Source organism: Capra hircus, chromosome 3, assembly GCF_001704415.2.
Source record: "Capra hircus breed San Clemente chromosome 3, ASM170441v1, whole genome shotgun sequence".
NCBI lineage: Eukaryota > Metazoa > Chordata > Mammalia > Artiodactyla > Bovidae > Capra > Capra hircus.
Window position 1 is genome coordinate 116,601,526 of NC_030810.1, and position 12,600 is coordinate 116,614,125.

Below are 12,600 nucleotides of genomic sequence, written 5' to 3' on the forward strand. Positions count from 1 at the left end.
TGCTTCCCGCCATATATGTACAGCTGCTTGAGCTATCCATTCTAAACACACATGCACACACGAGTACACACACACACACATGCTGGAAGCAGAAGAGAGCCACCTGTCAAAGATGGAGCCAACCCCAGCGCTGTGGGCACTACTTCGGTGGACGTGTAATCCCGTGGCCAGAAGGATGCCATCCTGCACAGAAACCGAGCGGTGGGAAAAGGAGGCGATCAGCAGCTCATTCCACCCTGCAAGGATAAGGAGGTGGCCTTGAGGGAAACCTGACCGCACTCTCGCTTCATGGATAGTCATCCAAGGCATGTATTATTATCCTTTGGAATAAAAATAGAATCAGAAACCCAGTTCCAGACAATACTGCTAATTAGTGAAGAAACAAATGATACGACTGGGGTCTCCTGACTTGGGGCTATGCCCATCCCTCAGTCTCCCCCTATGCTGCCTAGAATGGCAGCTTGAGAACAAGGACTCTTTATTCCCCAGTCCATCAACAGACATGGATCGAACACTTAACAGGTAATAGTCACGATGTTAGCTGCCGTGGTGGATAAAGCAAGCATACCTTGCAGTCTCTGCCCCCAGGACCTGACAACCTAGTTTTATTTCTTTGGCACTGTCTAGTATCACCCAGCATGGCATGAAGCTTTCCATCGACACTCAGGGATTGCTCATTATTTGATAGGAATGAAATGAGTGCACTGGCTTCCAAGGCTCAGCCAATCTTCATGAAATTTCTCTGCTGGCTCCGTGACACAGAGGAGCTTTGGCATATGTCAACTGCAGTGTCCCAGAAATGGGAGGCGAGAGAGGTTACAACACGTAGACTATTAAAATAGGAAGGGACCCTGGAATCCATCTAGTACCAGTCTGAGCAAAATCTCTGGCTTCCCTTAGTTCATCTGTGAAATGGAATATCTCTATTTTCCAATTTCATAATAATAATGAGGCAGAGCTTCAGATTGTCTTCAGTAAAAACTATTTAACTCTCTTCAAAAATTAAATGCAAATTATAAAGGCTATGTAAAATTTGCATGGAAAAATAGTTCTTTCCTGATCACTCTAAGGATTCTAGGAAGTAGTTTAAGAAGCCCAACGGACAAAAAAGTCTCTGCTTCTTACTAACTTCCCTCTTTTTGAATTTTTATGTGTGTGTTTAAAAGTTATTTTTCTCTGATAATAAAATGCATGTAGAAACTAATACAAATTTCATTGTGTAAAAAAAATTTAAATATCAAAAAAGAAAAAGTCTTAGTCATCCATTAACAAATTGTTTTGTTTAGGAATGGGCCATCTAAATTTAAGAGATTGTAAGTAATATAAAAAAAAACAATCTCACATAGGGTAATCCTGTCTCAACAAGAGGCACCAGCTTGAATGGGTTCAACTCCATCAGGTCACTTGTTTTAGAATCCCAAGGGCAAAATGGCAACCCACGTGCTTGTCCCAGGAAAAAAGGATCCTTAGTATACTTACCTGCCCGGAGCAGAATGACCTGGTCCTCCAAGGTGAGGTCAGAGAAATGGGGAATACGCTTGGCCCATTCAACGAGAGTAAAAAGCTGCTTATCAGCAGCATGACATATATTGGTGACAGGGTCATTAGTCTAAAAAAAGAACAAAGTAATCTGAAGGGACAGATTCTAAGACTCACACACGTCCCTTGCCCATGTCTAGCCCCATCTAAGATACGGCAGTTGGATGGAGATCTAAGGCCACCTACCGAATTCTCCGTGTTCATGTCACCATAGGATTCTGTCTTTGGTTCAACAGCAAGTTCAGCTTCCAGAATCCTCTCCACGGGCATATCTTCATGGCCGCTATTGGCACACTCTGCCTCACTCTCAGCCCGCTCCCGGCTTCTCTGCCTTTCTTCCTGCACAGCTGGCAGCGACAAGGATGTGCAGGTGTTACCATGTGCCCAGGACAACAGCAGGAAATTTAGTTACCTCCCTAAGCCTCCATTTCCTCATCTGTAAAATGGGCACCATCATGGTAGTGAATCAGGACATTGTCCTTTTAACAAGAAAGCAGAGTCTTTGCTTATGCCTGTGCAGAACTGTGGGTTTTTTAGTCCATATTCTTTCCAGTTCATAATGATGACCTCTCTAAGAAGTATTCGTTTTAAGCTTTACCTCCAACTTTGCCCTTTCTTTAAATGAACCACTGTCTCCTCGCATGCAGTGTGCCATGTCCTTTCCCCACCTGCTACCTCTAATAAACTATGAGCACGCAATAGTTAAGCAACAAGCACATTACTCTAAAAACCCCCTCTGTCAGATCCTATGCGTCATCCTTGGCATTCACGTCCCATTAGGTCTGCCCCTAGTGCACCAGCCTGAACACAACATCACCTGATCTGACTTGTCAGGGAAGATCTTTAGGGAGCCACGCGGGCATTTAGTAAGCAGAAGGGTGGAGGAATGTCACCTAGATGACATTTCAGAATCAGTAGATGATTTAGAGGGTGAGGAAGGGTACACAGGCAGAGGGGGAGGCTGGAATTTTCTCAGATTCCCAAAACTTAGGGTTTTCATCTAGAACCTTCTGGGTCTGTGCATGAGAATATCAGCCAATATTCCCCAGTTCTGTCCTCTTCACTGGGAGGACAGTCTCTATGAGGTTAGTTTCAATTCTTTCAAAAGCCTTAGTTTTCATCTTATTCCCAGTAGCAATAAACAGAATTCAATATTAGCACACATCTTTTTAAATCCCAAGAATCAAGAAAAGTATACTCTAAACAGTGGCTAAGCAGGACCTCAGGGATAACTCCTCCATCAGCGACTTCTACGTCTCATCCCCTTTCCTTCCCTCCCTGTCATCCACTTTCCCAGGCACCTCCTACTCTCTGAGGGCAGAAGGAGCTGCGGAGGCTGCAGAATGAACGGGGACTGGCTGCTGGACATTTAGTTTGTCACGCAAGGGATATTATCGATCTGTCAAAGTAGGTCAGAAAAGAGTCTGCCTCACAGACACAGCTGATACATCACAGTCTCAAATAGAGACGCACCAGGAAGCCTCAAGATGAGAATAATACTCAGGGGTTGAGAGGGAAGGAGGGTAGGAAGGAAGGAGTAAAGCAAGAAAAGGAAGAGAGTCTAAAGCAAGGGATTAAGAAAAAGAAGAAACAGGAGAGAAAGAGGACAAAGACGAGAAAATAGCAGAAGGGCAAAAATCATGTACTTGGAGTCAAATCTTTCTCAAAATGGGCCTGACCATTTCCTAGCTAGTAGCATCAGACATGTTACTCAGCCTACAAAGCCTCAGCCTCCCTATATGTAAAGTGGGGCTTGTAGCACTTAACCTAGATTGTTTTCTGAAGATTAAATGAAGTAATACTTGAAAAGTTAAAAAAGTAGCGTTTTCCCTCCCCTTGGTCTCTCTTTACACTCTTGGACTCTGGTCCTCTCTCTCTCCCCTCTTTGGACCTCATCCTCTCTCTCCTTGTTTCTCTTTTCCCCTCATCCTTTCTTTCTGTCCATCCTGTTAGCCCTCATTCACTGACAACATACAGAAACTCTCATATGTGTTTTTATATTCAGTTGGATTTGCTGGTTAAAAAGTTGAATGCTTCTTGTATTAATTTTTTAAGATAGGTTAATGGGCTTCTATTTGTCTTAATTTGAAAAGATGGGGAAAGCAATATAAGTTCCTTTTGTGGTCCTCAATTGATTTCTTCTATAGATTTGTAACACTCAAGGAAAATAACTTTCAAGCTTCAAAGAAAATAACCTTGGCTTCAGGGAATTAGATCCTAATTCCAATCCTGTCATTAATTGAGTGATCTTTTTCTATTCATTTCTCTTTTTTTGTGCCATGAATCTTACTGTCGTCAATAGGAGTCCAGTATCTCTGGTTGGAGGACATTCTCTACGGACAGACATTTTGAGCTACTGCTACTCCATACATCAGGCTACATTTAGGGGACAGAGGGATCTAAAACAGGATTATTCTTGAGTCCAACATGTATCTATTGAGATGTACTAAAATAGCCAAAATTTATCAAGCTTTTTCTCTGTGTCAGAATTGCACTCAACATTTTTCATAGATCATATGTCATTTAACCCTCTGAAGAGCTATCAACCACAGAGAAGTTAGGTGACCTGCCTAAGATCACAGGGCTAGAAAATGATGAAGTCAGCATTGTAGACAGACCTAGGCTGGCGGTCTGAGCCTACCTCTAACCCCTCTTTACTACCTCCAAAGCTGTAGGCTGGTTGGCTTAATAAACCCACAGGGATATCAAATGCTGCCTAAATTGCCTCAAAATAATCCATTCTCTTCCTACCCAAACCACATCATATGACCCCAAATTGTGGAAACAGACTACCCCAGAACCCTGACTATTTGGTGGCCTGGATGCCAGAGGGTCCCGGTCGTACAGTAGCTCTGCCATTAGCTTGCTATGTAAGCTTAGGCAAGACTCTAGCCTCTCAGAACTCCCGCTTCTTCTTTCAGAAAATAAATGTGTTACATCAGACAACAGCAAATGTCCATTTCAGCTTCACCCCAGTATGTACCCTGATCCCAGACAGGTGAATTCTGAGCCCACCTCAGTTTTATCTCTTTCTATCTGTCCAACTCTCTAGTAACATAAATTCCATAGTATCACTCAGTTATCTGTTCCAGAATTTTATTATTATTGTCCACAAGAAGGTGTATGAACTGAGCCCTAAATTTTGCAAACAAAGACCAGAAATGATAGTGGCAAAGGGAAGGCTATCCAGTCACTTTTAAAAAGTGACATTTCATATAGTGGGATGAGGAATTGGTTCATTTCTTTGCCTTCTCTTTGTCAGGGTAAATAGTATGAATTCCTTTAGTAGCTTCCCAAACAGCCCTTTTCCACTCCTAATTTTTAATGATTCAGCTTTTCATCACTCTTGTTTCACCACATTTTTTTTTAAATTCAGGAACCAAAACTGGACCCAATTTTCTAATAATGAATCAGAATACTAGCTTTAAAAGAATCTAGAGCCTATTATACAGAGTAAGTCAGAAAGAAAAGGACAAATACCATATATTAACGCACACATATGGAATCTAGAAAGATGGTACCAACGATCCTGCATGCAGGCAGCAAAGGAGACACAGACATAAAGAACAGACTTTGGGACTCAGTGGGGGAAGAGCGTGGAATGCTTTGCGAGAACAGCACTGAAACGTATACATCACCATGTGAAAACAGATGGTCAGTGCAAGTTTGATGCATGAAACAGGGCATCCAAAGTCAGTGCTCTGGGATAACACAGAGGAACAGGGTGGGGAGGGAGGTGGCAGGAGGGTTCAGGATGGGGGGTACATATGTATACCTATGGCCAATTCATGCTGATGTATGGCAAAAACCATCACAATATTGGAAAGTAATTATCCTCCAATTAAAAGAAATAATTTTTTTTAGAAAAAGGACAGCCCAGGCTGTTATAATCCACATGTCCCTGTTTGACTTACTTTTTTAAAATAAAGAATCATATTTCCCATAGTTTTCTCCGTGAACCACACTGACCCTAATTGAGCCGGAAATATTTAGGTTGAGTTTTGAGAGACAGAATTAGACTGTGAAGCAACAGAATCAAATATAGGTGATTGTCAGTCATTAGTAATCACACTCTATGCTTATGGGAGACACACTTTGGGGTCATTAATTTAATTTTTTGACTATCACAGTGGTGGAAGCTACAAAGAGTGAGTTACCAATTCTATCCTGGTGAAGAGAAGACAGTCTCTACCATCTGATTTTTCACATCACATGTTCCAGTCTAGAAAATCGTTGACCCCTCTACAGCAAGTATGACACAAACATAAAGTAGACACCCAGTTAATACATGATGAATGAATGACTGAGCAAATGGATCATTTAGAAGCACCTGAATTACTAAAACATCTGACTCCAATATTTAGTTCAAACCACTCATTCATTCTCTCAACGAATATTTCCTAAATATCTCCTATGTGCTAGTCCCTGGTGATACAGCAGTGGGGGGTAGGGAGGCAGGAAAAATACCCCTGCCTTTTTGGAGACAGGCAGTAGACAACATTTAAATATGTGTCAGATAGTAATATATGCTATAGGAAATAAACTGGGAAGTATTAGGGATGGCTGATGTGATATGAGTCAGTGTAGTCAGGCAAAACTTCAAGAAGTTGACAAGCAAAGATACGAAGGAGAAGTGAGCCACACAGACACCCGGGAGAGGGCAGTCTGAGCAGACAGAATAGTAAGTGTAAAGCTCTGAGGCTGGAGCAGAAAGACAGGGGGTAGCCAGACCAGGTACAGACTTGAAGTCATAACCAGGATTCTGCCTTTTTTCTAAGTAAGAAGTGAAGGCACTAGAGCGTTTTGGTGAAAGAAAGGCTTCGCCTGACCCACTTGTTCAAAGACTCACTCTGGTTGCTTTGATAAGGAGAGACTGAAGGAAGATAAAGATGGAAGCAGGCAAACTTCTTAGGAGGCTATTTGTATTACTACAAAACAAACAAACAAAAAAACAGTGGCTTGGCAATAACAGTAAAAATGGTGAGACACAGAAAGATTCTTAACACATTTTGAGAAAGAGACAAGATTTCCTCACCCATTGAATGAGGTGCATAAAAAAAAAAAAAGAGGTGTTAAATGGCTTTTGATCTGAGTAGCTGAAAAATGGCTATTTCCTAAAATGGGGAGAACCATATGATGAACAGGCTGAGAGGGCAGGTTTGGGTCTGTTAATTTGAGATTCTTGATAGATATCAGTGAGTCCATCCTTAGTTCCATAGTTCCTTCTTGCCCTGGTAGGAGAACAGATGTGAAATGAGCTCTGAGCCGGAAGTAAGAAGTTCCAGTCTGTTTATCACCTATCCTTGGGACCTTGGGAAACTCTTTCCACCAATCTAAGTCTATTTCCTCAGCTATAGAATGGCTAGGTAAAGAAGCTGCCTGCAATGCAGGAGACCCAGGTCCAATCCCTGTGTTGGGAAGATCCCCTGGAGAAGGGAATGGCTACCCACACCAGTATTCTTGCCTGGAGAATTTCATGGACAGAAGAGCCTGGGGGGCTACAGTCTATAGGGTCTCAAAGAGTTGGATACAAGTCAGTGACTAACACTTTCGCTTTCAGAATGGTTAGGGTTACTAAGTTATTCTTAAGGGCCACCTCCATCCCAAACATTCTAAGAGTGCCGTTTTTCCCTTGCTGGTAGGATTCTTTCCTATAAGGGGTCCAAACCCTTTTTTCACTGGTCCTTTTAGCCAGCCTCCCCTCTCCTCATAGAAGAGAAGTTCTTTAAGAATAAATAGTCACCTGGGAGAGACAAAAAAAAAAAAACACTTTGTTCCCATTTCTGAGAGGCTCTTGACTCTTGAATCTATTAAGATTTACCATTTACACCCTGTACCTCTTGAGTTCACTAGCTAATTAACTTCTTGATTTGATTTATTTGTGTTACTTAATGGAAAGAATTTTTGATCTTGTAAATAAACAGAAAGCATGTTCAGACTTTTTTTCCCTACGACAACCCAGCTAACCTACCCTGTAAATTTGAAAGATGTAACATTTTAAAAGTACACAATGATGATCCCTCTGAATGAGAAGGCTGTCTGATTATTGGTAATGCCAATAATCCCCAAAGACTTTGGAATACACCAATCTCAGAGGATTTATAGCAGACCAAGGTTATAAAAGCCCAGAGAGATTAATCAAACCAGCAGGCTTCCCCAGGGTGAGGATTACAGGGGAGAGTCAGCTCTGCCCAGAAGGTCAGTCTGATGCTCCATGGGGGCCAGCACCCTGAGACCTCAGCTCTAACACTGCCTGGATATTGGAAGAGGAAGAGAGTGGGTCCTGTGTGGACCATCATCTGAGGTCCAGGACAGGTGAGAATGGTGAAGGAAGATGTTCCTGCTCGCTTTGCTTAGGGATACACACTTACCAGGGCAGGAGGCCTCCAATTGCAGCACTTGAGAAATCATGGTTCCCGAAGTCATTCCCTCCTCTGCCTCAAACTTGTTCACACAGTCCAGCCTAGCAGGACTCTTTCCTATGTCCTGCACTTGCTTCTATATGCAAACAGAGCGGAGAGCAGGGGAGCGGGAAGCCTTACCTTCCCTCTTCATGCCCATGACCAGGCACTTCTGATAGCGGCAGTATTGACAGCGGTTGCGCTGACGCTTGTCAATGAGGCAGTCTTTGTTATCCCGACACGTGTAGATGAGGTCTTTCCTTATGGTTCTCTTGAAGAAGCCTTTGCAGCCTTCACAGCTGTACACACCGTAGTGCTTTCCTGGCCACAAGAGAAGGACATTCCATAAGTTGTCTCTGTGTTTATCTGGGTCTTTCACTCAAAAGAATCTCTTGGCTCTTCCCGGAAAAACTAGCACATCACCTCGGCAATGCGAACAAAAGCAAAGAATAACTAGCGGAGAATACAAGCTTGATGACCGGAACCACACCAAGGCAGAGTAAATATGCCCTTTCTTGTGTCTACCCTCTAGAAGTAATTCTCTGGAATCACTAATTCCAGGGAATGTTATTAAAACGGTCCTGACCTAAGACTTCGCTTCCATTTATTTAACAGGTCATTTCTTATGTTTAGTTAAGCAAAATGTTCTGCCTTCATTCAAGACATTAGTGTTCATAAAAAATTAAAATATCTATGATTGTTGTGTATTATCTAGCAGGGAAATAACCTCAGTTTCACTCGTATTTCTCCATAACTGAAGTCTGAGGACTTAAGAATCTCTCTTTGAACTATTATCCTTTATCATAAACTACGTACAAGAAACTAACTTATAAATTTTTCAAATATTATTGCCTATCAGAGGAATAAACAATTACATGATCTTTACGGCATAACATGACATGTAATCTTGAAATGTGACATAGAGATCTGACAGAAGCTGCTTTTACTTGATCCAGGATAATCTGTTACCTCTTTCATTGCCCTTATTACCTGTTCCACACATCCAGTTTTCCATGACCCCAGCCAAGGATGGCTGATTTGTGTCAGGAAAGCCACCTCACACAGGACCACACAGGCATCAAGAATCAGTCACCATGGACTTCCTGGGTGGTCCGGTGGCTTACGACTCTACTCGGAAAGCAAGGGGCGCGGGTTCAATACTTGGTCAGGGAGCTAGATCCCATACGCTGCAACTAAAAAAGATCCTGCACACCACAACTAAAAGGATCCCACGTGCCCAAGTAAGACCCCACACAACCAAAGAAATAAATGTTTTTAAAAAGGAGTCTTTCTAGGTAGACGTCTTCCCAATACTACACACCAGGCAGCTGTGCTCAGTTGGTTGAAATTGTGAGACTTGAACAATATAATGAGACAAATTATGCAAAACAAATTTCCGTCTGATTCTTGAGTGTGACATGTGATGCAGTTTAGCTATAGACCTGACTTGACTTTCTAATCCGGTGAATCTGAAGTCCCTGAGAACTAACCAATGTTAATATCTGGATCTCAGGAGCTTATATTTCAGAGGAAGCCACTTTAAGGTGCAATGGTGGCTAGAGATAGCCTGCTTGATGAAGTCAGTCTGTGTCTAATCAGCTGACTGCACCGATTTACTGAACTCATAGAATAACAAATAATGCTCTCAGCTCTGAAGTATTTGTCATTGAGAAACATGGGACCAACTTATCATTTCCATGGATCTCCCACACATGAATGAACCACCCAACTTCAATTAAACCATAGCAGAAAAAAACTCTCTATCAGGGTGTGGCTGGAATTCTGTTGCTATAGCAACGGCCAAATCTGCCCAATTTGGGAACAGCTTTTTGAGAACAAGCAGACACTACCCATGTAGCTAAGCTCCAGGCACTGGGAACTTTCAATGGAGTGACATTTTGCAGTGACTTTAGCGGCAATAAAAAGCAGAGAAAATATTGTCAGCCATCATAGACAGACATAGAAATCTTCCTCATCTTCTCTTTCATTAAGTCAGAGATTCAATCATCATCAAAATTGAGATGGGGAGTAGAGGGGCAGGAATTTTGGAGAGGTAGGGAAAGAAGTCACGAAAGAAATAATTTGGGCAAAAGTGGAAGAAGATAAAGAGAATAAAATCAGGGAAAACAATAATTTCTACCCAGGGAAACATGTTAAAAGCCTAGAAGGTTGTAGAGGGGAATTTGCTAAAATATCAAAGGATTTCTCTTTGTTGGAGACATTATAGATAACTTTTTTAGTTTTCACTGGTAAGTTTCTAGTTCTCCCATATTTCGTACATTAAGATATTATTTTTAGAATTATAAAAATAATTTTTTTAATTAAAGAGACTCTAGATTGAAATACTTGGTCATCACAACATTAAGATATTATTTTTAGAATTAAAAAAATAATTTTTTTAATTAAAGAGATTCTAGATTGAAATACTTGGTCATCACAACCATTTCTGTATCCCAGATACACACGCAACACAGTAATTCCAGGGAAGCTTCCTGAAATGTTTCCTATAAATCTATCCGCCTAAAGTGAAATCACGCTTTAAATTCATCAAGACTGTGGTGACAGAAATTTATAGCCTGGGCCCCAGCTTGGATCACCGTAAAGGACTCTTTTTTTCTTATTGGGTACAAAGGAGCCAACTAGGAGGTAGAAGAGGTGTCTTCTCTGGGACCTGCGTTGCATGGGGCTCTTGGGAGGGGTGTCTGCCTCTGTACATACCTGAGGATCTGTCCCCACAGATGGCACAGATGTGCTTAACCAGAGACCCCGGGCTGGTGGATGGGCAGTTCATGTGTCCAATGCCAGGAAGCCCTGGTAAGGGCTTGATGTCCTCTGAAATGCTGACACTGTTGACCACATTTAGCTTCAAAAAAAAAAGATACAATAAAACACAGAGCCAGAGTAAACCCAAACCCCAAGGCAGAAACTAACAAGGCCTTCCTTGGGGGAAAAAAGCAGGTTCTATTTCAAGAAGTAGTTTCCAAGTACAGAGTGTCTAAAATTGCGTACGAAGAATGTGAATTTAAGGGAGAAAAAGAGTAACATAGAGGAACTAAGTCATTTCTAAATGCCAAAACCTAAACTGAAAATCACAACACATCTACATCAGAGCTCTCAACTTTAACTCATTTTACTCATGTATTATTTGAGCTAGAAATCCACACTGAACAGCACACTTAGGACAAGTCTGTGTATTTCTAAATTTTTTATTAACTACCTCTTGCCTATTCAGCAGCGCTCCAAGAGGAGATATGGCCCTCAGGCAAAAGACTGAGACTCTGAGACAACCAAGCAAAATATGCAAATCCATTTGTTTAGAGAATCAACAGACATTCACAAGCACTCATTATGTCAGGCTCCACGCCAGGCTCTGTAGTACAAAGGTAAGTAAAATGCACACTTAAGATGTTTGCAGTAAAATAGACAAGGAGACATGTGTGGTGGTCATCTCAGTGAGCCTACTTAAGACACTAAGCCAAATGCCCCAATCACTACAGTAGCACTAAAAATTAGCTTAAAAGCCCCGATCATACTTTAGAACTTGTCTATAAGGAAAAAATAACCTCCTTGGAAATATAAAATTTTTAGCACCAAAGAGCAGCACTTCCCAGCACCTGACATCAACCCAGCACGTGATAGTACTGTAGGAGGAAGACGGGCCTCTAGGCTGGACAGCTGGTGTTTGTCAAGTGGGGTAGAAATCAAGCATTGTTCTCACCCAGGCTCCAAGGACAAAGCTATGGCAACAGCTGAACTCTGCTAAAGTAGAGAGGTAAGGTGCTCACTCTTGAGATCAAGGAAGACTTCCCTGTCTGCACATGTGCAGGAAGGCTCCTTGGGGTCAAAAAGGAGGGGGCTCCATGGGCCGCACGCCATGAAAAGTGTGAAGTGCGCTCAACAGCCCTCTGCAGTGGGATCCATCTTAGCACAAAGTTGCAAACACATCTTGGGGAGCGTCCTAGGAGCAGTCAGATATGAAGAAAGTAAGATAATTGGCCAGTGTAAACAAAGACACGCTTCCCAGGTGGCGCTAGTGGTAGAGAATCATTCTGCCAACGCAGGAGACAGGAGAGACATCCCGGGGTCAGGAAGATCCCCTGAGGAGGAAATGGCACCTCATTCCAGTATTCTTGCTAGAAGAATCCCTTGCACAGAGGAGCCTAGCTGGCTACAGTCCATGGGGTCGCAAAGAGTCAGACATGGCCAAGCATCTGAGCGCACGCACAAAGACCCAGAAGGACAGTCCTGCATAAGTGATTTAAATCACCTCTTTCCTGCTCTGCTCCTCATTCAGGATGCCCACACTCGTCCCCAGGTGTGTATTTCTGCCTAGCTTCAGACTTACTGTGCTCCTGCTCACTAGAAAGGGTGCTCATACTCTTTCTTTCTGGGTGTGTATTTCTTCCTTACTTCTGTCTTAAATAAACTGTTTTTCTGTGTGCTCTCCCATACATGTTACGCTGTGTCTCTAATAAACTTTGTAACTACTTTTAAGTTTTGCCTCCATGAAACATTCTTGCTTTCCAACAGGGGAAAGAGCCAGGGCCACTTTGCTTCTAGCCTCTAATCCCCGGGTGGCTAGGATTCCTGGTTTTCATCCAGGTTACCCGGGTTCAATTCCTGGAGCTAAGATCTCTTTGCAAGATCGTTCATCGTTATC

At 42.3% G+C, this 12,600-nt stretch overlaps 1 protein-coding gene across 4 annotated transcripts in view; it reads right to left on the reverse strand.

The window, feature by feature from the left end:
- RXRG (retinoid X receptor gamma) overlaps positions 1–12,600 on the reverse strand; it is a 52,927-nt gene that overhangs the window by 8,705 nt on the left and 31,622 nt on the right. For all 4 annotated transcript variants that reach the window (XM_005677098.3, XM_005677099.2, XM_005677100.2 and 1 more), the window contains 5 exons: positions 10,659–10,803; positions 8,082–8,261; positions 1,726–1,886; positions 1,480–1,609; positions 104–236 (listed from right to left, as the gene is read on the reverse strand). In XM_005677098.3, coding sequence (XP_005677155.1) covers positions 104–236; positions 1,480–1,609; positions 1,726–1,886; positions 8,082–8,261; positions 10,659–10,803 — 749 coding nt within the window. The remainder of the gene's footprint in view (positions 1–103; positions 237–1,479; positions 1,610–1,725; positions 1,887–8,081; positions 8,262–10,658; positions 10,804–12,600) is intronic.